This window comes from Microtus pennsylvanicus, chromosome 7, assembly GCF_037038515.1.
Source record: "Microtus pennsylvanicus isolate mMicPen1 chromosome 7, mMicPen1.hap1, whole genome shotgun sequence".
In the NCBI taxonomy this organism is placed as follows: domain Eukaryota; kingdom Metazoa; phylum Chordata; class Mammalia; order Rodentia; family Cricetidae; genus Microtus; species Microtus pennsylvanicus.
This window is the reverse complement of record NC_134585.1, coordinates 122,179,731-122,207,676: the sequence shown is the minus strand read 5'-3', so window position 1 is coordinate 122,207,676 and position 27,946 is coordinate 122,179,731. Positions and strand designations below refer to the sequence as shown.

Below are 27,946 nucleotides of genomic sequence, written 5' to 3'. Positions count from 1 at the left end.
ATGTCCAAACTCGGGGAGCATCTCGTCACTCGGGTGGCAGCCCCTCCATCCTTCAGTGCTCACAGGTGAGCCTACAACAGCCACAGCTCAGGATGGAGGCCATCAAGAAGAAGATGCAGATGCTCAAGTTAGACAAGGAGAATGTTCTGGACCGGGCTGAGCAAGCTGAAGCTGAGCAAAAGCAAGCAGAAGAAAGAAGCAAACAGGTGGGCACTGGCATGGTCCTTTCTCACTGGTTACAAACCAGAGGTGAGCATTTAACCCCGCACTCAGGAGGCAGAGACCAGCCTAATCTACATAGCAAATTCCAGGACAGCCAGAGAGAGAAAGACCGAGAGCGAGAAAGGGAGAGAGAGAGAGAGAGAGAGAGAGAGAGAGAGAGAGAGAGAGAGAGAGAGAGAGAGAAAGTGGTTTGTTTTCATGGGAAAATGGAGGGGCAGAAAACATCTAGGGCACCAGTTCTCAGCCAGCAGTGGCTCACGACCCTGCTGGATTTCAGAGGGGCTGCCTAAGACCATCAGAAAACACATTACCATTCATAACAGCAGCAGAAAAATTTATGGTTATGAAGTTGCAATAAAATAATTTTATGGTTGAGGGTCACCATGATATGAGGAATTGCATTGAAGGTTGAGAACCACTACTCTAGGGTATCCACCTTAGACTGTCCACATGACCTTGAGAAAGCCGGTGGCCTCTTTGGTGCCACACAGTGTGTCTGCTGACTTAAGCGGAAGTAGACCATGAAGAAAGTGTGACTTCTAGAGCGAAAGGTAAGACCACGTTCCTTTTTTTTTTTTTTTTGGCCTCTCTTCATTAGCATCACTGACATCTTCCCTGCTAGATGTTTACCATCCAACAGACTTGGTCATCTTAGGGTCAGGGTCTGACGTCAGGCCACAGCCTAACACACGGAACAGTGGCTGCAGAAAGTGTGTCTCTCTGGGGGGAATGATAACGTGGAGGCTGAGCTCAGAGGTCTTAAGAGTCCAAGCATGCGTGGTTATGTTTATGTCTCTGTTACTGTTCGGGCTGCTGCAGCTAGAGGATGAATTAGCAACCATGCAGAAGAAGCTGAAAGGAACAGAAGATGAGCTGGACAAGTATTCTGAAGCTTTGAAAGATGCCCAGGAGAAGCTGGAGCTAGCAGAGAAGAAGGCGGCTGATGTAAGTTTTTACGGACTTGGCTTCCTTACGGGTTCACAGGCTGTGGATGCATAACCAGCATGATGCTTTTGCATGTACTGCATGCTGGCATGCTCTTCTGTTGGAATATACTTTCTTACTCAAGGGCATATTGAAGTTGAGAGCATAGTTCAATGATAATACTGCTTTCCTAATATGTATGAATCCCTGGGTTCTATGTCAAGTACTGAAACAAAAGAGACATATGAAGTCTCATTTCTGTACTACCCAACCTCCATCCCAGTAATCTAATGACCTTTCCTAGGACCTGGACCAAGGGAGGGGCTCCCACGTCCCGATGCATGCTATCAGGTATCCACCTCCTCCCCCATGCCACATTGTTAGCTTTTGTGTACAAGGCTTGGCATGTGCGTGTGTGTATTAATAGGGAAGCTCTCATCTCTCAATTACCCAACAAAGGCAGCTTCGATTTCACAATAGGAAATGGAGGTCACATTGACCCTGACCCTATGTGGGTTCATTTGTCCTGGTCAAGGTGGGCACCTGCCCTTACGCCACAGAGATGCTACAGGGAATGCTGATCATCAGAGAGTAGTGAGGTATCAAGGGTGGATTAGACCAGAAACTAGGAAGCAGGCAAATATATTTTCCTCGACCTTATTTCATGGCCCTGAACAGATCACATAGTTCTTTAGGGCTTTCCCCTCTGAAACTGAAATTAGCTGCCTTCACTCACTGCCTATTCTAGCTCAGCACCTACTTTCCTTCCTCCTCAACCTGGATGTTCTCTGCACAGCGATGAGAGACCACAGAGGACATCTGTTCTGAAGAAAAGCAGCGGGGACTGTCTACGTATTTATTAGTATTATTTTTGGTTTTTTGAGACAGGGTTTCTCTGTGGCTTTAGCGCCTGTCCTGGAACTAGCTCTGTAGACCAGGCTGGTCTCGAACTCACAGAGATCCGCCTGCCTCTGCCTCCCAAGTGCTGGGATTAAAGGCGTGCACCACCACCGCCCGGCTATTATTTCTTATTTGGGGTGCTGGGGATTAAATCCAGTGCCCACCAACGCTGACCTAGCTCATGGGGATCTTGGAAGCCATGAAAGAGTATGTCAGTCACACAGGCATTTCTCAGCATCTGGAAAAGGAAAAAAATAGAAGCCGATCTTGTTTAAAATCACATTTGCTGTTGGAAAACAGCTTAAAGGACAGAAGTGGATCACTGACAAATGCGTTTAGATCTTCACACTCAGTCTGCCCTGAGGCAAGCCCTCTTTCCTTTGGCTCTTCACTTCCAAAGGCTCAGACATAGTGAGTGTTGAGCACATGATACCAGAGGCTGGTTTTGTGAGCAGGGTGATGCCCACTGTATAGTCGCAGTGTCTGAAGTGACACCAGAGACTGGTGGTGTGAGCAGGGTGATGCCCACTGTATAGTCGCAGTGTCTGAAGTGACACCAGAGGCTGGTGGTGTGAGCAGGGTGATGCCCACTGTATAGTCGCAGTGTCTGAAGTGACACCAGAGACTGGTGGTGTGAGCAGGGTGATGCCCACTGTATAGTCGCAGTGTCTGAAGTGACACCAGAGGCTGGTGGTGTGAGCAGGGTGATGCCCACTGTATAGTCGCAGTGTCTGAAGTGACACCAGAGGCTGGTGGTGTGAGCAGGGTGATGCCCACTGTATAGTCGCAGTGTCTGAAGTGACACCAGAGGCTGGTGGTGTGAGCAGGGTGATGTACAGTCGCGGTGTCTGAAGTGACACCAGAGGCTGGTGGTGTGAGCAGGGTGATGCCCACTGTATAGTCGCAGTGTCTGAAGTGACACCAGAGGCTGGTGGTGTGAGCAGGGTGATGTACAGTCGCGGTGTCTGAAAGTCTTGTCCCCTACACACTGCTATGTCTGTTTTAGGAAAACTGGAAAAACAACAGTATGTTGTCTCCAGAATTGAGCAAGGACCTGAAGGCGTGCTTGAATCACTTAGCCTAGCTTACAGGTATAGATGGATAGATCTCTCTGATCCTAAGTCTGGAGGCAGAGGGACAGACGTTTTCACAAACTAGCACTATGACAGGTTAGCAGCAATTTTGTTAGATGTTAACCTCCCTGGGAAGGTCCTGAGCCAGAAAGACACAGCTCAGAACCAGGATAAGAGGTCAGTGGGAGGAGAGGGAAGGAGTCCCAGGAAGCATGCCAATATATTCAGAGGATAATGGAGTTCCCTAGGGGTGAATGTTGCTGATTTTAGGATGTTTTGCGCCCAGGAGTACAGCACACATACGCACACGCACGCACGCACACACACACACACACACACGCAAACACACGCTATACAAACCCTGTCTTACCACTATATTTATATAGGAATCCATAAAATATTAGGTGGTTGAGAGAGGGTTTCCCTGTGTAGCTCTGACTGTTCTAGAACTCACTGTAGACCACACTGCCCTCAGACTCAAAGATCCACTTGCCTCTGCCTCCTGAGTATTGGGATTAAAGACCTGTGCCACCACTGCCTGCCTAAAATACTTAAATATGTAAAATGTTTTAAAATTTAAAATCCTCAGCCTAACCCTGTCCCCTTTGTTACCTTTCTTACACAGTCAGTGAGTGGATATGTACAAGAACAAGAAATAGGCTAGGCATGGTGACATATGCTTTAAATCCCAGTACATGGAAGGCAAAGGCAGGAGGATCTCTATGAGTGTGAGGTCAGCTGAGTCTACATGGTGAGTTCTGGGACAACCAGGGCCATATAGAGAAACCCTATTTCAAACAAATTAAAAAAAGAGTGTGTGTGTGTGGGGAATTGTTGAGACAGAAGCAGGAAGAAAAGTATCTTTTTCCAAAGTCCCATCTGTGAGTATAGCCCTGCCACAGCCTGGTTCTGTAAGTAGAGTTTTATTAGAACGCACCCATGCTCTTTCGTTTACATATTGTCTAGTGGTTTTCTCCTTCCAATAAAATAATTGCTGCGGAGTTCGTATGACCTGCAAAGCCGGAAGTTCTATCTGGCCCCTTACTGAAAACCTGCTGACTCTTTATTCAAAGTACAAGAAAGTGAGTAGGGGTGTATAGGAACCGGGAAGAGACTGAGATTTCAGCAGAGAGCGAGGAGCATAAGGTGCTCACAGCTCAGCTTCTGACCTCGAGATTAATAAATAAGTAAGCAGCGTATTATCTTGATGTGACTGTATAAGGGAGAGAGCCAACAACCCCATGTTTACACTGGTACTTTTAGTTATCTGAGGAACCTTTCTGAGTGTATAGGATTTTCTAGGGCAGCTTGAACAAAGAAAGGGCAAAGATGTGGCAAGGTCAGCCCAATCTTGTGGGTTTTCTTCCCAGAGCAGTGGTGGTGCACACCTTTAATGCCAGCACTCTGTTTACATTTTTCTGCAACCATGTGTAATATTGCTTTGTGCATGTATGGATGTGTATGTGAGAGTGTAGAGGCAGAGTCTCTCACTGAACCCAGAGTTCACTGATTAGCTAGGCTAGCGGGCCAAGCCTAGGATCTACCTGTTTCTGTCCCCCAGCTCTGGGACGGCAGACGCACAGAGCCACACCTGGCTTTTGTGGGTGCTGGGGAACTGCATTCAGCTCTTCATGCTTGTATAGCACGTCGTCTTTCCAACCCATAAGATCCTCTTAATCCAAGATGAAATCAGAAGCTGTTTAGGGAGAAACAAGAGGAAAGAGGAATGCAATGGGTAGGACTTAGGACATGAGAGTCATAACACACTTTTTTTAGGAACACATGTTGGGAGGGATGAGGAAAGAGAACAGGGATGGACAGAGACACCTGTTGGTAGGTTGTATTGTTTGTCACCAGGAAAACAATAGCACTGTTTGGTCTCCCTCCTGCCAGTCCGGCAGGCCTTTAAAAGCTATGGGGAATCTACCCATCTGCTTCCCTGGATCAAGAGATTATCTGTACACGCCTCAGGAACGCAGTGCAGTGTTGGCTCAACTTTTTGGTTTGCCTAGGATGAGGTCTAAGGGTACAGGGAGGTTAACAGTGCCGCCTGCTGGTCAGCACTCAGATGATAAACTTTTCACCAGCAACTCCGCTGAAGAGACTTAAAACAAGCTTAAGAAATACTTAGGTCATCAAGACAGCTATAACTGAGTGTCAGAGCCGGGCTTCTCGGTGGGAATCGACCTGTACAGGAGATACTCTACTGAGAAAATTACTGTTTGTCCAAGTTGTTTCTTCTGCATAATTTCATTGTCAAGCGGTCTTTCTTTTCTTTCCAAAAGGAAGGGAGGTACCTGAGAACCAGATCACGCAGAGACTTGCTGAGCCCAGAGCCTCCCCAGGGCTAATTCCCCAAGCCCATGTTAACAGTTTTAGTTCCAAGTCCTACTCTATACCCCATTTCTCAAGGGAAGAGAAGAGTTCTATCAGAGCAGGAATTTATGGTTATTTCTTTCCAAGAAGGCAGGAGAAATAAAGATAGTCCACACCTGGAAGTTCAGCACTTAAGAAGCTGATGAAGAAGGGTCCAGAGCCTAAGACCAACCAGGGCTACAAAAATGACGAGAGGCCAACCAGGACTCCCTGAAACACCATCTCAAAAAACGAAAACAAAGCAAGCAAGGAGGCAAAGAAACAAAACAAAAATTAGAGTAGCAAAGAGAAAATAAAGTAAACCTCTTTACAGTTGTGTGTCCAGAGACCCCGTAGGTAGGCCTGTAGACGCAGATTTTAGTTCCTTGGAGCAACTGAAAGCTGGATAAAACTGGTGAACTATGTCTGTCTAAAAAAAAAAAAGGCAACAGGAAACAAGACTGGTATTCTAAACAGAACACTAAAATTCACACCTGACCTTAGAGAATGCCAACTTGCCCTTCTCTCCCACCCCTCTAGTTCCTTTATTGACTTCCAGGAGATGGGAGAGATTTTTATCTGAACAGTTTTGGGTTTTGAGACAGGATTTTAGGTAGCTCAAACTAGCCTTGAATTCACCACTTAGCCAAGGATTACCTTGAATTTTTTTTCTTTCTGTCTCCATCCCCTCTTTCTGCCCCCCAGTCCTGAGGTTACAGATACTCGCCCGCTGCTATTCCAGTTTCCACGCTTCTGGAGCTCGAGCCCAGGGCTTCGTGCATGCTCGGCTAGTGTTCTACAAACTGAGCAATAGCCACAGACCCTCTGAACAGACTTTTAAGGGAGCTCCCTGGGATTCTTTGCAGGATGAAGTCTAGAGTCTTTTGACTTTTCCCAGAACCTGGCTTTGGAGTCTGTCGTTGAGTGAGTAAGATGAAAGCTGTGGGCTATTTTATATTGCAGAGAGGACACACAGAAGAGAGGGGTCAACTTGTAAATGGGCCAACCATTGTTGGGAGGCAGCCTGGTGGGTGAGGCTAGACCACGGCGCCTCTCAGTTACTATGGTAGCCTTACCCAACCCCGCCCCCCTTTACTGGTCTGAGGAAAGACCGCCCTGAGCAGTCACCTAGGGCGACTGGGAGGCTCCACCCTCACTTTCGCCCGCGCCCCTCGAGTGGACTGCCTTCCCGCCGGCTTGGCAGGGGAGGTGGGGAACGCGCGGTGGCAGGCGTCACATCCGGGCGGGTGGGTGAGTTCCGGTATTTCAGGGCGGAGCAGGCGGAAGTAGGGTGAGGAGCGGCTACAACGCCGAGCGGAGGAGGTAGGACCCCGAATTCCAGAAGCAGCTGGGTGGGCACCATGGCCGGGATCACCACCATCGAGGCGGTGAAGCGCAAGATCCAGGTTCTGCAGCAGCAGGCGGATGATGCCGAGGAGAGGGCCGAGCGCCTCCAGCGGGAAGTGGAGGGAGAAAGGCGGGCACGGGAGCAGGTACGCGGAGGGCGAGGCGCAGCAGGGAAGGGACCGGCGCCCCTCTGCTGTGGAGCTCAGCTCCACGGCGTCCTGGAGGCCCGAGCTAGGCGCGGAGCCCCGAGGTTGGGTGGGACTCGATTACGATGGCCCGGTAAGCGAGCACGGAGGAAACTAGATGCTCACGCGAGCAGGCTGCACCCTGGAAAGAGCGGAGCCCCGCACGGCGCGGGCTGCCCTCCTTCCCCCCCCACCCCCCAGCTCATTCATTCGGTCCCTCGGCGCCGGGTGCGGCTAGGGGAGGGGCTCAGCGGCCTTTCCCTCCCCCCACCCCATCTTCTCCGCAAAGGGTGGGGATCCTTTGCTCTCGTTTGAGGTTTCCGGCCAGAGGGGTAGAAGTGTGTGTTCTTCTGGCCCGGGAGGGGCCTAGCCTAACCTGTGAAAGATGAGGGTGGGAGGTGGGAACCGCCGGAAAGCCCCCGACTGGCCTGCTGGCAGCTTTTCCGCTCCCTCCTCCTGCTCAGGAAATGAGCCAGCAGTTGGCTGAGAGGAAGCGCGGTTCCCTCCCTCACTGGCGGAGCTTAAGGCCGCCGCGCCACCTCCCGTCCTCGAGCTTGGGGACCTTTTGTAACTAACTGGTACTCCCGCCCCTCAGTCGTTGGTGAAGTGGGAGAGATGATGTTCCTCCCGACGTTAGCAAATGTGGGAGCCAGCAAACTTACTAGGCCCTGCCCATCATGACCTGAAAGGCAGGAACTTCTGCCAGATTCGGGCCTGAAGTGTGAACAGTGCAAACTTACGGAGAACATAGAAATGTTATGAGTAGGGCTGATAAGGGAGTGTATAACAGAGAGTCAAATGCCAGGCCAGTCTTAAGGTTCCTGATTGAACACTGTGGAGGGTGGAAGGAGATTAGTGAGTGGCCATGGTGCTGGGGGGCGGGGAGGGGCTGCTTTCTTCGGTTATCCTGTACAGTGGTTTTTGGGATGAATGGATTCTTGCCAAAGACCTAATGAAAACAACTTTTGTGGCTTGTTGGTGTTCTCCATTGCTCTTCCTTTTGGTGTCTTCCCCTTTGCTGCTTGTTTGGGGAGAAACTTAGAATGTTTTTGAGGGCCAAAAGGAGTGAGCATAGCTCCCTTCTAAGTTGATGTTTAGAGGTTATTAAAATATTTTTATGAATGGGCATGGAGATGCCAGGGCTTGTCTTCACCATCACCGTTTCCTAGGCATCCAGTATGATTGTTTGAGACTGGGTGTCCTTTTGTATTCCCAGCAGTCCTCCTGCCTCACCCTCCCAAGTGCTGGAATTACAGGCTTGCTTGACCACTCCTGGCATGTCTGCAACTTCTGATCAAATCTAGTGAGATTGTTCTAGAGATGAGAAAGTCTTCAAAAGGAGAAATGGAGAGTATGGTGGAAGGAATTGGCCGCGTGCTACGAAGTCTTAGGCTGATACCCTGGGAGTGGCTCTAGGGTAGGTAGGGTGTGTCTGTCTGTCTGCCTGTCCCAGAATCTGGCCAATTTTCCTTGTAGGGAAAATTGGACTCTCCTTCCTTCTGCGGGCTGACTCTGGGACGATAAGCATCAGCGTGAGCATTTGCAGGGGTGCAGAGCTTACCAAATGTGCACATTTCGCGGAAGTCTCCTGAGGAAGTCCTCAGAATGGGGAAGTGGGCTGTAGTTAAATATTGATGAGACTAGTGTTTTCTTTGTGAACTTTTGGCTTAATGCACCTGTGAACTTTGAGCCCCGACCGTGGAGTCATAGTGGGAAGAGGGCCCTTTGGGTCGGCTGTTCTCTTGGGTCACTGTGGAATGCCCGCTTTTGCAGGCTCCTCCTGCCAGCCTGCCTGGTGGGAGCCTATGCTGTTATATTAGTGGACCGTCAGGTCTTTTTCTGGTTTCTTTGTAGGGGCACCTAGCCTGCCCCTGTTATGCCGGATGAGGCCAGAGCTGAGAGGCAAGTTCTGAGGTCAGTCATTCCCATTCTTGGCCTGGAGACAGGCTTTTATAGTATAGCTCCTGCTAAATCTCACTTTCAGTTTTTTTATTTAGTAAGGGTTTTTTATTGCTTGGCTTTTTAGGTGGTGCTGGGATCAGACCTAGGGCCTTGTGCTAGGTAGACTTTCTACCACTGAGCCACACCCTCCGCTCTGTCGTGTCTAAAACAGGTGTGTTTATTGTAAGTGATAAAAATGCCTATCTATAGCATAAAATTTTGCCTGTTCAGGCTGACCTTGAAGTGCTAGACTCAAGTGATCCTTTTGCTTTAGCCTTTGGGATATTCTCTGGTGTTCACTGCTATGCCAGGATCTCCATTGTAACCTTTTTTATTACTATTTTTATTTATGTGCATGTATGTGTGTCTGACCCCTGGAGCTGGAATTACAGACAGTTATGAACACTGTCCCCCAACTTAACCATATAGGTACTAGGTGGGGGCCAAAGTCTGCAAAAGCAGCCAGTACTCTCTGCCTGCTCAGCCATTATAAACATTTTTAAGTGTATGGCTCGTCTTACCCTTTGAAACTATCTCTCTTCAAATTTCCCATGGTATTTCTCATTTTGTTCTGGTCCAAAACATAGGAAGTCCTGTTGAGGAAAAGAGTGGGCTTTGAACTGTGGTTCTGGCCAGAAGCCCAGATTCGTGGTCTCTGAGGGGGTTAGCACGTTTGGCACTAGTTCAGTATGTTCGTGTGTTGGGTGGACAGGTAACAAGCTTAGAGGTTTGGACTGGTCTGTCTGTGCCCCCCTGTTTCAGAGCACACTCCTACAGAAGAGGCAAACAGCCCTTTGCTCTAAGTGCCTCTGCTTAGACCCCACCTTTGTTGACTCTGGGGCGGACAGATTGCTCTTTCCGGAGCTCAGCAGTCCTGACTCTTCCAGTCTCTCTCTACTTGGAATTTACACCTGCGACTTATCTAAGAAGAGAAACCCCAGGGTGGGCAGCAGAGGGCCAGATTGAGACTAATCTCCTCTGTCAACTGGCCCTGCTCAACTCTGACTTCCAGCTCCCCATCAGCTTCTCACTTTAAGGAATGTAGTATGCATTGGGCCTCTTTACATTTTTTAAGTTATCTTGTTATTATTGAGTATGCATATAATGTATGTGTGCCAGCATGCATTCCATAATGTGTGGGAGCCAAGTACAACTTGGAGTCTTCTCTCGCCATTACATGGATTCGGGGATCAAGCTCAGATTGTCAGTCTTGTATTGACGGGAGGCAGTCATCTTTACCCACTGAGCCGTGTGGACAGCCCAGGGTAGCACGTAAACTGAACTGTGTCATGGCCAAAGCTTTTTTCTTTTTCATTTCTTTTTGGTTTCTCTGTGTAGTCCTGGCTCTTGACTGTCTTGGAACTCACTCTGTAGACCAGGCTGTCCTCGAACTCCCAACGGCTGGGATTAAAGGCGTGCACTAGCCGTCTTTTAACATGACCAAATGACTGCACTTCCCACCACCAGGATTTTGCTTCCTGAACGGTGGAAAAATCCTATTATTGTTGAGTGGAAGACCGCGCACTGTATCATCCAAGTTTCAGGGAGGTAGGGAGTATCTGCTGGGCTTTGAGGTAAACTTAGGATTAATTGAAAAAGTATTTATTAAGTGTAGTATTTCTCTGGATCAGGCTGGTCTGCGTAAGGACTTGGTGTTGACCTGAGTGATGTGTGTAAGCTCTTGCTTAAAGGGAAAGGCAGGTTATCTTCCTTATTCCTTTAAATGGAGTACCAGGGCTAGATTTTGCAGCCTTTTGTTTTGTTGTAAAGAGAACTGATCTGCTGCAGGCCAGGAGGAGCATCCTGTCCTGGACCTGCTGCCCCTGGTCTGTCTGCCTGAAGCTTTTGCAGGGACTCCCTAGTCTTTGGTTCTGGTTTTAAAACAGGCTTGCTATTATAAGAGCACCAAGATGTATTTTCTCTTCCTCCTTTTTCACCCTTGTGGAATTCAATTGTAAATGCTGTTTTGTAGAAGAAAGTGCCAGAGCCAGCCTGTTGCCATGGAAACTATACCCTGCCCCCATAGCCTGTTATCTTTTTCCAGTTTGTGTAACTAGGAGCTGAGTGGGGACTTAGATTTCATGTGCTTCCTACAAATCCAGCTGCGTTTTTCTTTTCTTTAGTTTTTTTTTTAAGATTTATTTTATGTATATGAATGTTTTACCTGTGTGTATATATGTGCACCATGAGTGTGCCTGGTGCCCGTGGAAGTCAGAAAAGAGCTTTGGAGCCTCAGGCACTGTAATTATGAATGGTTATGAACCACCATGTGGGTGCTAGGAATCAAACCTGGGTTCTCTGCAACAGAAACAAGAGCTTTTCACTGCTGAGCCATTGCTGCAGCCCGGCCAGCTGCATTTTTTCACATTTCCGTTTTAGGCATCTGAAGGGGGTAAGTACTGTATATAGTATTGTGGTGTTTCCGAGCCCTATCCCGAAAGCCTGGCTTGTCCTTGACTGCTTGGCCTTGTTGGGTTTGTGTGGAGAAGTCTGTGCTGTCCTGACTCCAGGACATCTGTTTTCCTGGAAGAGACAACTAGAGAATGCTTGTCTTTGTGGGACTCTGAGATTGGTACAGTTAGGAATTTCAATTTATGTAGACTTATGTTCCTATAGCCTAGCCTCCTGCCTACTTTCCCAGTCTTGTGAATCTCCTGTGTTTATACGTGGAAATTTTTGTTCCTCTCCTGATTGTTAGCAGGAGTTTTGTCCGGTTATATCCCTCCCCATAGGGCTAATGGCCTAGATTCCTCAGCTGCCACCCCCTTGCCAGTTAAGAGGAAACCAGGGTAATAGGATTCAGGCACAGTCTGGGCTGGAGAAGAGAGCTAGAATTCACCAGGATATAAGCATCTGAACATGATCGTGTGCAGCAAAGACCTTACAGTTGGTTTGCTTATTGAAACACAGCCTCCCTGGGTAGTCCAAAAGTTAGCCTTGAACTCAGTCTGCCTCTTGGTCTCCAGAGGGTTCGGATTACGGCCATGCACTGTCACACCTATGAAGATGCTTTCTATATAACCTACATCTTTTTGTTTGTTTCTCATTTATAGCCGGTTCATGGCTTACTTGGACTTGAGCTTCTACGTTACTGTGTGGAAGCCGGGAAATTGCTGTTGTGAATTGTACGGAAGTCCAGTGAAGTTTAGGAGGTTGTTAGAGGAAGAGAACGGCCGGTCAGACTGCCAGAGGAGAGGCAGAAGGCGGAAGCTCGGTTTCTTGTTTGTTGTTTTTATAATGTTATCAAAGTGTACTATTTTTCTTAAGGGAATTAGGGATCGTTGAAGGGCTGGGGTGGGGGAAAGATATCCCAGTTTGTTTTTTTAAAATGGGTGAATGTGAGTGTTCGGGCAACAGCGGGTGTGTGGAGGTCAGAAGACTACATGGAAACTGCTTCTCTCTACTGACTGGTTTTCCAAGTTTCAGATACCCAATCTTGCATTCTTTTGCTTTCCTATCAGGACAGCTGTTCCAGAAGGCATTAGTTGGTCATCTTCCTGATGTGTTAGGGTGAGGTGATCAGAAGCTACAAACTTAATTAATTAATTAATTTTTGAAGATTCATTTATTTATTATTTGTACAGCATTCCTTCCATGTGTGCCCGCATGCCAGAAGGGGGCGCCAGGTCTCATTATAGATGGTTGTGAGCCACCATGTGGTTTCTGGGAATTGAACTCAGGACCTTTGGAAGAGCAAGCAATGCTCTTAACCTCTGAGCCATCTCTCTAGTCCCTATAGAGAAATATTATAAAATAATACAAATACTAGCCAGGCGGTGGTGGCACATACCTTTAATCCAGCACTCTGGGGGCAGAGGCAGGCGAATGTCTGTGAGTTCGAGGTCAGTCTGGTCTACAAGGCAAGTTCCAGGTCAGACTCCAAAGCTACACAGAAAAACCCTGTCTTGGGGAAAACAAAAACAAACAAAAAAATTGTGTGTGTGAGAGAGCAAGAGAATCTGGAGTTGAAATCTAGAGTCAGGTATCAATTTGTTGAGCATGAGGCAGAAGAAGACTGTCTTCTTTGGCGGCTTTTTTTTTTTTTTTTTTGGTTTTTCGAGACAGGGTTTCTTTGTAGCTGTGGAGCCTGTCCTGGAACTAGCTCTGTAGACCAGGCTGGTCTCGAACTCACAGAGATCCGCCTGCCTCTGCCTCCCGAGTGCTGGGATTAAAGGCGTGCGCCATCGCCCGGCCTTTGGCGGCTTTTTTGAGACAGGATCTCACCACGTAGATCAGGCTGGCCTCAGACTCACAGGGACTCACCTACCTCTGCCTCCTGCGTGCTGGAATTGAAGGTGTGTATCATTATACCTGGCTTTGTTGACTTTTATAGGTTCTGGAATTTAAATTGAGTCCAGAAGAGAGAGGATAATACTGTCTGTACAAGGAACTGAACTTTAAAACACTCTTCAGGGTTGTTAAAGTACCTGCTAACATACATGAGTCCTGGCTTTCATTGCTAGCATAGCATAACTGGACCTCGCAGTACATGACTAATCCCAGCAGAGGCCAGCTTTGGACACATGAGATTGATTCACACAAACATTTCATGTAGTACAAATGGGAGTTCTTAGATGGAAAGGAAGAAATTGGTTTATACTCCTGTGTGTTAGATCTGTTAGGCATTTGAGCCAAGACAGGATCTTTATTAATTGACTCTGGCTTCTCTGTAATAGTGAATTCCCGCTTCTGTTCTCTTTCCTTTCCCCACTGACTTAAGGCTGAAGCCGAGGTGGCCTCCTTAAACCGTAGGATCCAGCTGGTTGAAGAGGAGCTGGACCGTGCTCAGGAGCGCCTTGCCACTGCTCTGCAGAAGCTAGAGGAAGCAGAAAAGGCTGCTGATGAGAGCGAGAGGTATATGGGGGTGTGGATTCCATAAGCATCTGCCAGTGGGTAGCTGAGGGGTGGAGCATCAGCTACTGGCCCGAGATGTCCTAGGTTCCATTCCCAGCCCTGCAGACAGAGTAGTTGATTGTGGCTCTCTCTTAGACCTGTTCACTCTAGATCTGTTTTTTGTTTTTTGTTTTTGTTTTTTTTTTTTTTTTTTTTGAGACATGCATGGTCTCTTGTAGCTCAGACTGGCTTTAGACTCTTGATCCTCCCACTTCCACTTTCCAAGTGCTGGTATGACAGGCCTGTGCTACTGTGCTACCACATCCTGTTCTAAACTCGTTTTTGTTTTTGCAGCTTGAACCCAGCATCTCCCTTACATGCTAAGCACGTCCTCTAGCACTGAGTTGTATTCCCAGTCCCAAGGTCTACTTTTAAATGGTAGTGATTTGTGTGTTACTAGTATCTGCTTCATGTAGGAGTTGAACTGGACCTTGTACTTGCTAGGCATCTGCTTTATTGTGAAGTCCTTTGCATTATCTTTTGGGGTTGTTTTTGTTTTTTTGTTTTATAAGAAAAAACATTTTAACCAGGCAGTAGTGGCAAATGCCTTTAATCTCAGCACTGAGGGCAGAGGCAGTTGGATCTCTGAATTTAAGGGCAGCCAGGACTACACAGAAAAACCTGAAAAGAAAAAAAAATTTAAATTAAATGGTACAGGCACTCAAGTGCTATTAAATTTCCATTTGGGTGGCAAACAGAAATGGACTTTAAAGGGGTGTGATTTTTGAGTCGTTGGCACGGAGCTGGACACACACCTCGGTGTCATGGCTGTGCTCGTCCTGTTTCTGGCAGGGGTATGAAAGTGATTGAAAACCGAGCTCTAAAAGATGAAGAGAAGATGGAACTTCAGGAGATCCAGCTAAAGGAAGCAAAGCACATTGCCGAAGAGGCAGACAGGAAGTATGAAGAGGTGAGGCGCTCTGCAGTGACTTGTAGCCTCTGCAAAGACAGTCGGGAAAGGGTATTGCCCTTGCTCGCTTGAGCTGTACCAGCCTCTTCTTACAGGTGGCTCGTAAGTTGGTGATTATTGAAGGAGACTTGGAACGCACAGAGGAACGGGCCGAGCTGGCAGAGTCGTGAGTATTTTGTCTCCAGATCTTGTCAGACTGTTCTCCCTGCTTGGGCACTAATTTGAGTAAACTAGCATTCTTCGACCTTGTTAGACAGGCCTGGTGGGGTGGGGCGCAGCTCGTGCTTCAGCCTCTAAGAGTGGCTTTGGGCTTTCTCTCCTCTTGACTAGTAACTGGTAACAAGGCTTGCTTATTCTTGGGAAGATTCTCACATTGAGGGGAGCTTGAGAATAATATGGCATACAGCTAATAGGAAGATCCTGTTGGGTCCTTCCACCTGCAATCTCTTCTCCCTTGGCCTGTACTGACTTCAGACCTGGTCTCTGTTTTTATCACTTTGCCAATCTGCCTGGGAACTTGAGAGCAAAGGCTTTAGAGAAATCACCTTCTGCCCATTGGTACCAGCTTGGCCTTGTGTAACAAAGTCAGCATGGATGAGTATATGCTTGTGCTTGCCTTGCTGCTCTTCAGACATGACATATCATGACCATGGTGGTGTTTTCCTCCCATTTGTTTGTTTATTTTTACCCACTCCCACACCCCATTTTGCGGCTTGTTTTCTTGCTGTTCCTTTTTTAACCTTTTCCCCACAACCTGGCTTGTGCCATTCCCGTGACTGTCACTAACAGCCGTTGCCGAGAGATGGATGAGCAGATCAGACTGATGGACCAGAACCTGAAGTGTCTGAGTGCTGCTGAGGAAAAGGTACTAACCATAAGCCCACGGAGAGGTTCCGTGCGTGTGTATCGGTTTTGAGTTTGGTTTTGTTTTGCAGCTGCCTCCCCTCCGCCAGCTGATTTGTTGAGTGCTTTCTCATCTTCATGGAATGCTCCATTCCTTCCCACTTACTTGCATCTCTCACCTCTTCTTTCCTAGTTGCTTCACTGCCTCCCCCAAGGGTCTCTGCCTCTCTTGGGTGACTTGGGGGGTTGTTTGGGTTGGGCATCTGTCCCTACCTCCACACCCAAGGAGCAGATGTAACTTGTTCCGGTAGTGAGTGATTTCTCTCAAGTGTTGTTTCTTTCTTAAAGCCACACCTTGTGAGCACAGAAGGGCCAGCTCCTGCTGTACATGTTTCATGGTAGAGGGAGGTGGGCTGATGCTTGCTCAGGTTCCCCAGAAACTTTCTTCCTTGATATGCAGTCCAACTCTCTACACGTAGGTTCAATTCACATCTGTGTGTCTCTCTCCTTTTTTTATTTCTTCCTCTTCCCCTTTCCTCTCCTTCGGTATTTAAAATATTCACAGTAAGTGTTCTGAGCTGGAGGAGGAGCTGAAGAATGTCACCAACAACCTCAAGTCTCTTGAGGCTCAGGCGGAGAAGGTAGGGGCTGGTTTGTGAAGATGACAGGCTTGGGGCCTGGGCCCAGCCCTGCCCTTAGTGAAAGAGTAGACACACCCATTCCTTATAAACCTGTGTTTCTCCCTACCTCTGTCCATCCAGATTGTAGGTTCAATGCTAATTCCCATCTACCTTCATTGCTTAGGTTCAAATAACTTTGTGGTCTGGTGTGGGCCTGGAGTCATGTGCTCCTCCAACCAATAGTGCTGTGCTAAAAGGCAGTTAAAGGGGCTGTGTGGACTTGAAGAATGAGGTGAGGTCAGCAGAGCACCAGCTCTCGAGACCTACCTAGCAGCAGTCAGGACAGATGGCTGCCGTGTAGCATCCTGGGGGAATGTTTCAGCCGTGGATTCCTGCTGGTTAAATTGGACAAAGGCAAACACTTTGAGATGATAGAAATAAGATCAAAGTTAGATCTGTCAACAAAAAACGATCCTGGCAGAGTTCACTCTGCATGTTTTATGTGTGGAAGTGGCTGGGTCTTGAGACCCATTGTTAAACACTGGTCCTGGAGCGTTTGTACATCAATCAAGTCTAGGAGAATGTCTGTGACTGATGCAAGATTAACATGGCTGCTGTCTGTGAGACCCTTTCTGCTCTGACATTTGTATCTACTTCTCTTCATAGTACTCTCAGAAAGAAGACAAGTATGAAGAGGAGATAAAGATTCTTACTGACAAACTCAAGGAGGTGAGCTGAGGAAGGGAGAAGGCATTACCTTACAGTAATAAGTAGCCTTGCTGGCTTGGCTCTCGGTGGCCTGCGGGTGTGACCATCTTCCCTTCTGACTGATCTTCTGTTTCCTCAGGCAGAGACCCGTGCCGAGTTTGCTGAAAGATCGGTAGCCAAACTGGAAAAGACCATTGATGACTTGGAAGGTATGGAGCGTGGGAGGGAAGGAGGAAGAGGAAGGTCTGGCCCATTAATCTTGAGACTTCTCTCCATTCGTCCGAGGGAATTGGTAGTGACTTGGAAGCTGTGATGTGTCCTGTCCTATGTCATAGCAGCTAGGCAAAGTGGTCAAACTTGAGAGTTGGATTTTTAATCTTTTCCTTTAATAAGACTTTACCTATTTCTGGAATCTGCCGTCTCTCCTTTGAAAAGATTGAAGGACTATCTTTATCTCTTGGTTGAAATGGAAGCCATGAATTTTTCAGGAGACAGTGAAGTCCTGTGTGTCACCCTGTGGCCACTTTTGGGGGCTCTTTTTATCACTCAAGTTGTCCAGGACTAATCTCAAAGCTTCTTGTTGACGTTCGGCAGCTTGTCCAACCCGAGGGGAACAGGTCTTTTCCCTTGAGAACTCCCTGGATACGCTCTTAGTAACTGGCTGTTTTCTGGAAGGGCTCGAGGAGGTGGCCTGCGGAGCAAAAGGCCCCTGAATCACATTGAGTAAACAGAGAAGTGGCCCGTGCACGTGCCTGCTCCCTTGTCTGTCTTCCTTCAGTGTTCTCGCTGGTTCGGAACTGGGTGGGAGCAGTCTCTGGGAGCCTGTAGTATCTGGCTTGTGCTCGGGCTCTCCGTTCTTGGTATGCTCACTTGGAGACGGCAGGAAGAACTGTTGGCTGTTGAGGAAAAGTAGACTGAATGTCATGTAGTTAAAGGAAGTTCATGAGAGCCTGTAATTAAGGATAACGTGTTTATTGGGGAACACTCACAATAAGAAGGCCGCAGCATTCCTCTGCTCTGTGGGCACTAGGAGCTACCAGCCGAACCATCAAATTCGGACCACCAACCAAGCCAAATGGCATAAGGGATGTGCTTATATTATAGTACCTTAGGCCACGCCCTAATGGGCTGGTATCTAAAAGGCTATTGTCTGAATGAATTCCCACACAACTGAAAATGGCCAGTCACAGCTGACAGAATAGTTTTGTCATTTTCCTCCCTGGTTTTAGACCCACTGTCACATTTTTTCCTATTTTCTAATGATTCCCTTTCTTCATCTGCTTCTGATACCTTTCACTTTGTCCCCTCCATCATCCCCGTGGTTCCTGTGCCTATCCAGACGAGCTCTATGCCCAGAAACTGAAGTACAAGGCCATTAGCGACGAGCTGGACCACGCCCTCAATGACATGACCTCTATGTAACTATCAGGCAGCAGTGTGGGGTTGGCTTCCTGGCTCGGGTGAGGGTGCAGGCTGCTGCGCAGAGTGTGCTTGGGTTTGCCCTTGAATCGCAACCTCCGCCCACTTAAAAACGTTGGTGCTGCTTACTTGTTTGGCAGAACCTGGGGAGGCATCTAATCTTGGATATAATTTATGTTCTCTCATTCGTCTGTCTAGTTCTAACAGGGTCTAATTCTGAAAACCACCTTAACCTCAAACTCAATTCTTCTGACTTACCCTTACCGCTAAGATCTCAGCCATGTGCCATTGTGCCCAGCTCTCCTTTGCACTGCATTTTCACTTTTTTTCTCAGTGCTAGGTGTGGTGGCACACAACTGTAACCTTTGCGATCAAGATGCTAAGGCAGAAGGATTGATGCAGGTTCAAGGCCACCTAATATACTGAATGGATGTGGTGGCGTGAACTTTTAATCCTGGCATAGGCAAATTTCTGAGTTCTAGGACAACCTGGTCTATAAAGTAAGTTCCAAAACAGCCAGGGTTACATAGAGACCCTATCTTAAAAAACAAACAAGAACACATACACACGAACCCTGATTTCTGCCCTGAAATGAACGCTAATGTGACCAGGACGAGAAGCAGCCAGTTTAAGAATTGAGCTGAGTCCCTAAGCAAGCCAACCAGTGAACAGCACCAAAAGTTTTGGGGGACTTTATCTGATCCCTATAATGCTAATCTGCCTCTTCTGCCCACTAACCCAGAAGTAGCTGAGTATTGCAGCCTAAAGCGCCTGGCTCTCCACTGCTCTTTACCTTTTCTTTCTCCTGAGCTGAGCCCTTCTCACCTGGAGTGTCCTTTTTCACGCAGATAAACTATCACCGTTTCTGCCCTGCTCTGGATCTACCCCCTTTCCTTGGGGAACCCAACACCCCACTTGCTCTGGATTCCATTTGGGTCAGCCTGGCTGGTTCCCAAAGCCTTAGGGCTGGGGGTGGGGGGACAAAGCAATTTACATATTTGCTTTCACCCCCATCCCAAATTAAAATGAGCTGCCAGAAGCCTCATGCCCTCCTGCACTTGTTATTGTCAGAGCTGTTCAGGAGCCCTGCGGGTGTGGTGGAAGGGCATTCTGATGATGTGCGTGTGTTTCTTCCTGACACTTAAACTTGCTGACTGGAGTCTTGTCCGTGGTGAACTGGTGAAGGCTCCTCGTGGCAGGAAGTCTAATGTTACTCCTCATGGCCATCTCACGCCTTTGACTTCCGAGTTCTTAAACGTCGATCTGGAGCATTTTCACCTCCTCAGGCCCTTTTCCCATGTAGTCGGCAGACCAATGGATTATTTCCTAATATGCCGCCCTTTTGCTAAAGATTCAGACATTACATCCTCAGAGCACATGTGTGTTCTGTGTGATCCATTCTTACATTTAAACATGTAACATGCCGGGTTGAATTCTCAGTATACCTTTCGTCTTTAAGCCTCTCTTACTTATTTGAGCTGCTACCATTTGTTCAGCTTTGTCTTCTAATGGGAGATCACCAGGACACACATAGACGATTAGAAAAATGAAGACAGTCACGTACACGTGGGGATAATGACTTACTATTAAATTTCTACTAGAGAAATTCTGGGTATTTGTTGTAGAATTGAATGTCAGCACTTCAGAGTTCGTTCTATACAGCAGATACATTTGACATTATAGATAAATGTTGCATAGTATTTCAGTTTCTTATCAAACTAGGATTAGAAACTTATTTTTCTTCTTAGTATCCAGTGCGATTGATGGGGCACAGCGGGAGAACACTCACTCAGTGTGCGCGAAGCTGAGCTTGAACCCTAGTACTACAAAGAAAGAGGGGAGGGAAGGAAGAGAAAGGAAAGATAGCGCCAGGTGGAGAAGTGTTCCCTAGTCTAAGTCTCTAGCAAAGCACACCCCATTACCTGTATTGTCTTCCTGCCACATGGCCTTGGAGAGTGAGGTACAGGTTGGCTTAGTCTAGCAGGCACTGACGTTGTCTGGCTGCCCTGTTCGGGTGGCGAATACCTCCCGTTGGGGAACTGCCTGCACGCTGTAGGGGAGAGGACAAGCCCAAAGTCCAGCTGCAGATAGGAGAGTTTGGGAGCTAAATGGGAGGGGCACTGACTGATTCCATGATTGTTCCCAAACTGGAATTTTTGAGATAGTTTTGCACTAGCCCAGGCTGTCCTAGAACAGTATGTGCCCAAGCTGCTCTTGGGCTCCTGGCGGTCCTGCCTCTGCCTTTCCAAGACCTGCACCACCACTGTGCCAGATTTAGATGAGATTTGTTCATGTTGTCTGGTGATAAAGAATTCTGAATACAGCCTTTACCTCTGAACTACATCACCAGCCTCAAGACTGATTTATAATGAGCAGAAACAAGCTTCAACACACACACACAGAGCTAGGGAAAGACACAGCAGCTGCGAAGGGAGATTTGGGAGGCAGATTTGCTAAAAGTGCTGCTGGGAAGCTTTGTGGTTGGACAAAAGATGGAAATGCCACCGTGGTGTGTGAATACATGTGCACCTCCCTCCTAAGAAGAGTTCATCTGAAAGCTAGGAGAAGATTGAATCTGGTCAAGCCTGTAATCCCAACACACCAGAGGGAGGCAGATCTCTGTGAGTTCAAGGCCAGCCTGAATGAGTTTCTGGACAGCCAGTATTACACAGAGAAATCCTATCTCTGAAAAAACAAACAAACAAACAAAAGACCAAATCTATTAAAATGGGCTGGAGAGATGGCTCAGTGTGTAAGAGTACTGACTGCTCTTCCAGAGAACTGGGTTCACTCCCCAGCATCCGTGTGGCAGTAACACAGATGTACCCGCAGTCACACACAGATAAATAAATAAAGGAAGCTTCAAGGCCGCATCAAACTATGTAACATGACCCTGAATCAAAATTCACAAGGCCGGGTATGGTGTTCTGTACCTTTAATCCCAGCACTGGATCTCTGGTGAGACTCTGTCTTTAAAAACAAAAACTAACTTTTCCAATTAAAAATTAGTCTATTTGTGTTTATATATATGTGTGGGTATATTGGAGTGAGAACACATTAGCAGAATGTGCCAGCCCCAAGTTGCAGACATTTGCATACCAGTTTCTGTGGTCACTGTCACGTTGGCCTGTTACCCGTGTTCTCTTCAAAATCACTCTTGGAGCATGTGTTCTTTAAAGTCCACGCAGGCATGCTATGAGTGCACACACCATTAGCCGTGGATATGCCGTGCTTTAGGAAGTACTAGGTGAGGCTGCAGTGACCGGGGTGACTGGGACTTGTGCTCCAGTGGTAATGGGAGGAAGGTGACACTGAAGCTGCCTTCTTACTCATCTGCTAGCATCTCAACAGTCCTCGGATGCTGGGTTCCAGTCATGTGCAGCCCTGCTGGTGAGATGGACACTTCAGGGCCTGACAGCTGAGTGTGTGGAAGTAAAGTTCAGTTACTGAGTTTGGTACCAAAAAACTGATGGTGTTGAAGGCACAGGAGGTGACATCCTGGTTCAGGGGTGACCCGGAAATGTGCGCAGGTGCAAACAAAATCCCGAAGCTGGAAGGAAAGGATGGGAGAGATTTTGGAATCCAGAGGGATTACAGCTTAAGTAGTACACCTCACAACCATAAAGAACATGTACGGCGGGTGGTGGTGGTGCACACCTTTAATCCCTGCACTTTGGAGGCAGAGGCAGGCGGATCTCTGTGAGTTCGAGACCAGCCTGGTCTACAAGAGCTAGTTCCAGGACAGGCTCCAAAACCACAGAGAAACCCTGTCTCAAAAAAAAGAAAAAAGAAAAAGAAACATGTACGGGTGCCAGTCATAAGCGCACACCTTTTAAATCCCCGCACTCAGGCAAAGGCAGGAGGATCTCCGTGAGTTTTGAGGCTCCATAGAGAGACCCTGTCTCGCACAAAAAAACAAACAAACAGAACAACAGAATCAACAACTGCAGATGTGGAAAGGAATAATTAAAGAGAGGCTTGGCCAGTCTGTAAAGCGAGTTCCAGGACTGCCAGGAACCCCACCAGTCTGTAGAGCAAGTTCCAGGACTGCCAGAAACCCCCACAGGGGGGTGTGGGGAAGCTTAGCTGGCAGGAAGCCAAGTGAACTTGTTTGTACTGTAGGAGGAAGGAAAGTGGCTCAGGGCTGGTGGCTTTTGACCTTCAGACAAACCTAGAAGGATGGTAACCCTGCTGCTTTAGGAATTTGAGGGTCTGTTTTGGTTATGGTCAAGGGCAAGGAGATAACTTATTCAAGAGTCAGGAGAGAATGTACAGTGTGATAGTCACTTGCTTCTTTGACTCTTAAACATGTCTTGTGGAAAGGCTAGGAGTCCAGTTTTAGTATTTGTAACTGAATAAAATTCATTTCCATTTCAGTCATTGCGGTGACTGGATAACTATTGCTCAGCGGTTACAGACATTTAGTATCTGATAGAAGTATCAGACCAGGCTGAGAATGTAGTGAGACCTTGTTTCAGAATAAGTTAAAAGCAGGCTGGGGCTTATTTAGTGTACCACTAAATAGTATATTGTTTGCCTAGTGTGCCTGCAGGATCCTAGAATCAACCCCAAGCACCATTTAAAGAGCAGAAGAGTGAGCTAGGGACAGCGGGGGACTGAGAAAGAGGGAACTGTTCTCTGCTTCCTGCCGGCTCCTGCTTCACCCCATTGGTGGGTTCTTTCTACAAGAAAAGTGAGGCTATCTTAATGAAGTATGAGCCACTGCCGGGCCGTGCTAGGTTGTTTCCTTTCTTTCAAAGTCTCGTGTCACAACTCTCATCCTGGTTCTTGCTGGGGCCAAGGAAGAAAGGACTTGGCCCCTTAGGCAGTGGGCAGTTGGTTTACTCCTCCCTTGTTGCCACTGTTGAGTGAGGAACAAACGTGCTCAGGCCCCTGTCACCTAGCGGTGGATGTCATTCCTCCTCAGGAATAGCCACACTGGAGCTCCCTGGGATAAATCACATGCACTATATGAGTGGGTGCTGCGGGCATATGCAGATACGGAGGTCAGAGGACGACTGGTAGGCACTGCCCCTCTTTCCCAAGCCAGGCGTGGGACTCAATCCGTAGTAAACCAGCTTGAGAGGTGAGAGCCTTTGGGTTGGAGGGCTTGCTACTTGTCAGGCGTGTCTCCTGAATCAGACACCAACACCAAGCCTCGTGGAGCCTACTGACCACTCCTGTTCCGTCACGTACGGGTAACTGTACACAGGAAGATTCTGCATGTTAGCATATTGCTGCCCTCTGACCTTCTGTCACTATCAGTCAAAAACTCTGCGTAGCCAGGCATAGAGGCACACATCTATAATTAAAGATATACATGTATTTTTTAAAATTCAAATTAATTAAAAGTAATTGGAAGGCAGAGGGAGGAGGAGCACACAAGTCTGAAGCCAGTCTGAAATACAGTCTCTCAGCAAAACAGAGCCCTTGAAACATACCTGTACACATTCCCACGCTTCCTGGGAGGGAGGAGGGACAGTGCAGCTTTCTAAGACCCTCTGCTTTGGCTGAGCACCACACAGTCAGTCCCAGCAAGAGAGCAAGGCCTGTTTCTAAACTAAGACCTTGTCTCACATCGAAACAGGAAGTTGAACTTAAAATTTGGAACTCCTGAACCAGGCGTGGTGGCACACACCTTTAATCCCAGCACTCAGGAGGCAGAGGCAGGCAGATCTGAGTTTGAGGCCAGCCTGGTCTACATGGTGAGTTCCAGGACAGCCAGGGCTGCATAGTGAGACTCTGTCTCAGAAAAAAATAAAAATAAATAAAATAACCTGAACTTCAGAGACTGATAGAAGGGTGGCCCAAGAATAATTTAGCTTTCGTATTGCCAAACTTTTGTTACCTGTGTTTAAGATTCATCTATAGCTTGGGGCGGGGGTACGCACACCTTTAATCCCAGTCATTTGGGAGGCCACAGCTGCAAGATCAAGTTTGAGACAAACCAGTGAGCAAAATCTTACCTCCTTAGGGGGGTGGAGTGGGGATGAAAATCTTCATTTCTTCCTTAAGAAGTACTCTGAGGAAGGCAGGGGGTCTGAGCACTGGTTAAGTGTTCACCTGAGTACTGTTTTCACTTTGAGATGAAAGCACAGCAGCTAAGGAGTCTCGCCACTGATGAGTAGCTGTAGCCTATGAAAACTAGAGTTTCTTTTTGTAACTTACTGCTTTATGTGGGTGTTTTGCCTGCCTGTATGTGTGTGCGCCACATGCATGCCTGGTGCCTGCAGAGGCCGGATAAGGGCATTGGATTCCCTGGAACTAGAGTTCCAGGTTGTTGTGAGCTGCCATGTGGGTGCTGGGTTCCAAAGGAACCCAGGTCCTTTGGAAGAGCAGCCAGTGCTCTAAACCTCTGAGCCACCTCTCCAGCCTCTATAGTAGTTATAATTGGCTGATGTCCTTTTGACTGTTGCATATCCTGCTGACCCTATAGGCCAAATTTCTTATATAAAAGAGAGACCTGAACGTGAGTTGGGGACGACTTGAGGATGTGTCTGGTAAATAACACGACAGTAAGAAGCATTTGAGAATGAAGGATTGACTGGGTGAGATAGCTCAGCATGCTGTTGTATTGAACCCTCTGACCTGGGGAAGTTGAGGTATTGCCATTGGTTTTTCCAACCCCTCGTGGCTGAATGGCTCTTTGTAAACTCACTGTATCTGCCTTGTGACTGTCTTAGCCCAGGGGACAAATCATGGGAAGGGATTGTTTTAACATTCAGAATGGCCCTACAGCTGGTCTTTCCACCAACTGCCTGACTCTTCCTGCCGAGTCCCCATGCCCTCCTGCCACACGGTGCATGTTACATAGACCATCTAGCTGAAAGACACACTTGCCTCGGCCTTGTACTAACCTCCCCTTTTCTCTCTCTCCTCCTGTTCCTCCTTTCCTCTTCCCTCTTCTCTGTTGCTGCTGCAGAGCGTCTCTACAGCCAACTTGAGCGAAACCGCCTGCTTTCTAATGAACTGAAGCTAACGCTGCATGATCTGTGTGACTGATGGGCAGGGCTCCCTGTGCCCAGTAAACCCACACCACTGACCTGGACCCCAGCAAAAAGCTGATTGTCTTTTTAAAAAGTTATTGTTTTGCCCTGAGCAAGTTAGTTTTTATTGAGGGCAGTTAGAATACTGTTCATTTCCTGACAGCCCCCATGAAGCTGCAATTCTCTATTTTAGGAGAAATTGGAGATGATGAAGGAAGGGGACTTGGGAAGCCTTAGCTGCAGCTTTCTTCCCTGTGCGCCCGCTTTAGGGTTGGCACTTTTGCATGGATATTTTCTAACAATAAAAAGACTGACTTGACAAGATGTTGTAGCTGCTTCATCTTCAGGCCCAGAGATGGGCTCTTCTGACTGGGTGGAAACGGGTGGGAAGAAAGGGTGCGTAGCATGAACATCACTGATCTGCGAGTTTTCCTCCCTTCCGTGAAGCGCTATAGTTACCCGCAGGTTAACTGCCTGGTGTCCTACCCCTGGCTTTCTTCCTGATAGTTCTTCTTGCTGCTTCTGGGTTTAGCTGTATATCACTGTCTGGGGCTTACTCTATTGGTACCTCTGCTGAAATCTCAATGGGGCTTTGCTCGCAAGAATGGGTCTGGGTAGTATTCTTGACTTAAACCTGAGGACCCCTGTCTCCCTGCTCTGTGGAGAAAGTACCTACCGCAGGGGGGTCTTCCTGTGCTCTTTACTGAGGTATTGGTGTTTGTCCTCATCCGCAACAGTCACCCGCTAGTGTGACATTTCAAGGAGATACTGACCTGTGGGCAGAGTGGGTGCCTGGTGCTTTCGCCAGATTCTGTGGAGACCTGTGGGAGGGAGAGGGAATGGCCGACAAGCCCCAGTTCCCTCCCTCAGGCAGCAGAGAAATGCCTCTGCTTCAGTAGGTATGCTGGAGTCCCCACAGAACCCAGCGATGCCATAGCGGCCTTCTATAGCTTCCGTGTGACTGGCGCAAGTCTCAGAATAGGGAGAGCTCGAGACTGACTGTGTAATTCCTCTCTGTTCCCACTAGATAAGCTGAAGTGCACCAAAGAGGAACACCTCTGTACACAAAGGATGCTGGACCAGACCCTGCTGGACCTGAACGAGATGTAGAGCACCCCCTAGTCCCCGCCCTGCCACCGCTCCTCCCTCTGACCCTGACTCCGCCTGAGGCCAGCCTGCCTGAAGCTGGCCTTGAAACTGAGGGCTGATCTTTTTAACTGAAGGCTGCTTTCCCTCCTGCCACCCCTCTACCCTTCACGTCTTTTTCATAAAACTGTGTCAGCCTCTTCCCAGAGTTCCCAGCTGGAGGGGCTGAGCACCTTTGGGAACAATATTTAAGGGAGTGTGAGCACAATGCATTTGTCTTCAGTGCTCTTGGGATCTGCACATTGTGATTCCTTTTGTCTTAGCGACCATTGTAACATTCCAAGCGCTTCCACAGCTTGGAGCAGCAGCCCAGTTCCTTGTCACTGTTGGAAGGTGACATGCCGGCCTGATGGATACTGCTCTCTCCATAGAGGAGGAACACAGGACAGCCAGCAGAGCCCAGCAGGCTCCACTGTGGGACACCTCAGTTCTCTGCACCAAGTCCTAGCCAAACAACAGGGAATTCTAGGAAGTTAGCCAGAAACAGAAAACTCTTCCGGGCTGTGAAGGTTCCATCTTTGATATCTTTGAACAACTTTAACCTTGTTTTTTATGTTTTACTTTTTCCATCAGTCGTGACCAAATGAGCCGGTGAGGCGTCTGCGATGCCTCACCCCCAGGCCTTGTGCATGCCAGGCAAGCATGCTACTGCGCGGCCCGAGCCCCAGCCCCACTGGTCTCCCCTCCGCCCCTTCCTAACTGCTCACACGGATCATGCTGCCCCTTAGTGTTCACCTGCCCCGAGGGAGAAAGAAAAGGAAGATTATGTTCGTGCCACTGATTTAGCCGTGTGGACGTCATCTCATTGCCTTTCCCGAAGCTGCTGTCTCTTAAAGTGCCATCTCATTGTGTATCAGCCAGTGCTGGAGGAATCTTGAATAGCTTATGTAAAAAAACTTTTTAAATTTTATATTTTGAAATTTTGCTTTTGGGGACTTGGGTTATCTTGGTCAACCCATTGGCTGTGAGAATCCTTTGCAGTCTGTGGGCTGGCAGTGTGCCGATGTTTCGAGTGTCCCCGCCCAGTCACCGTGTTCAGGCAGTCTCTTCAAGGCCTGTTCCAGGTGGACATGCTGCAGCTTACTGGCTTGTTTGTACTCCTGTCCAGAGAGAACCCCATAGTGCAACTGTTTTGATACTGAATATCAACACGTGACATTTTGAAATAAAGAACCAGTCCTTCAACCCTCAGCCCGACTTGACTCTGTTAAACCAAGTGTGCTTTCTCCTCCACAGGGCTCCACAGACCAGGCTAAAAGTCAGGTCTTCGTGCCTGAAAGCCTCAGGATTTAACACAGCACACACACTGGAAACAGACAAAAGTCCTAGGTGTGAGGACTTCAGCTCTGGTGTGTCATCCACAGCCCCAGCCCACCATCCTCCATCCTCCGTGAAACCAGCAACCCGCCCACCTTATGCCCCTCTCCTCGCTCCGGGCCCATTTTAACTGCCAGGCAGAGACAGGAACATCCCT

The 27,946-nt window shown here is 48.0% G+C and overlaps 1 protein-coding gene across 18 annotated transcripts; it reads left to right on the top strand.

Moving 5' to 3' along the window:
- On the top strand, positions 1–27,674 carry Tpm3 (tropomyosin 3). Of its 18 annotated transcripts, none has more exons than XM_075978320.1 (10): positions 16–206; positions 1,042–1,167; positions 13,668–13,801; positions 14,633–14,750; positions 14,846–14,916; positions 16,159–16,234; positions 16,880–16,942; positions 17,061–17,130; positions 18,261–18,339; positions 26,354–27,674. In XM_075978320.1, exons 1-10 carry the CDS (start codon positions 93–95, stop codon positions 26,355–26,357), a joined length of 855 nt encoding a protein of 284 aa, XP_075834435.1. In that variant the 5' UTR covers positions 16–92; the 3' UTR covers positions 26,358–27,674. The 18 variants fall into 18 exon arrangements, with proteins under 18 accessions (XP_075834438.1, XP_075834435.1, XP_075834434.1 ...); XM_075978319.1 differs by lacking the exon at positions 26,354–27,674 and adding an exon at positions 19,189–19,379; XM_075978321.1 differs by lacking the exons at positions 16,159–16,234; positions 26,354–27,674 and adding exons at positions 15,540–15,615; positions 19,189–19,379.
- Positions 27,675–27,946: the final 272 nt, after the last annotated feature.

Bases quoted from the DNA above. Each gene is read 5' to 3' on its own strand.
- Tpm3 (XM_075978323.1), top strand. From the start codon at position 93: ATGGAGGCCATCAAGAAGAAGATGCAGATGCTCAAGTTAGACAAGGAG. The intron at 14,751-14,845 runs GTGAGGCGCTCT...CTCTTCTTACAG, and splicing joins CAGACAGGAAGTATGAAGAG to GTGGCTCGTAAGTTGGTGAT. The intron at 16,235-16,879 runs GTAGGGGCTGGT...TTCTCTTCATAG, and splicing joins TTGAGGCTCAGGCGGAGAAG to TACTCTCAGAAAGAAGACAA.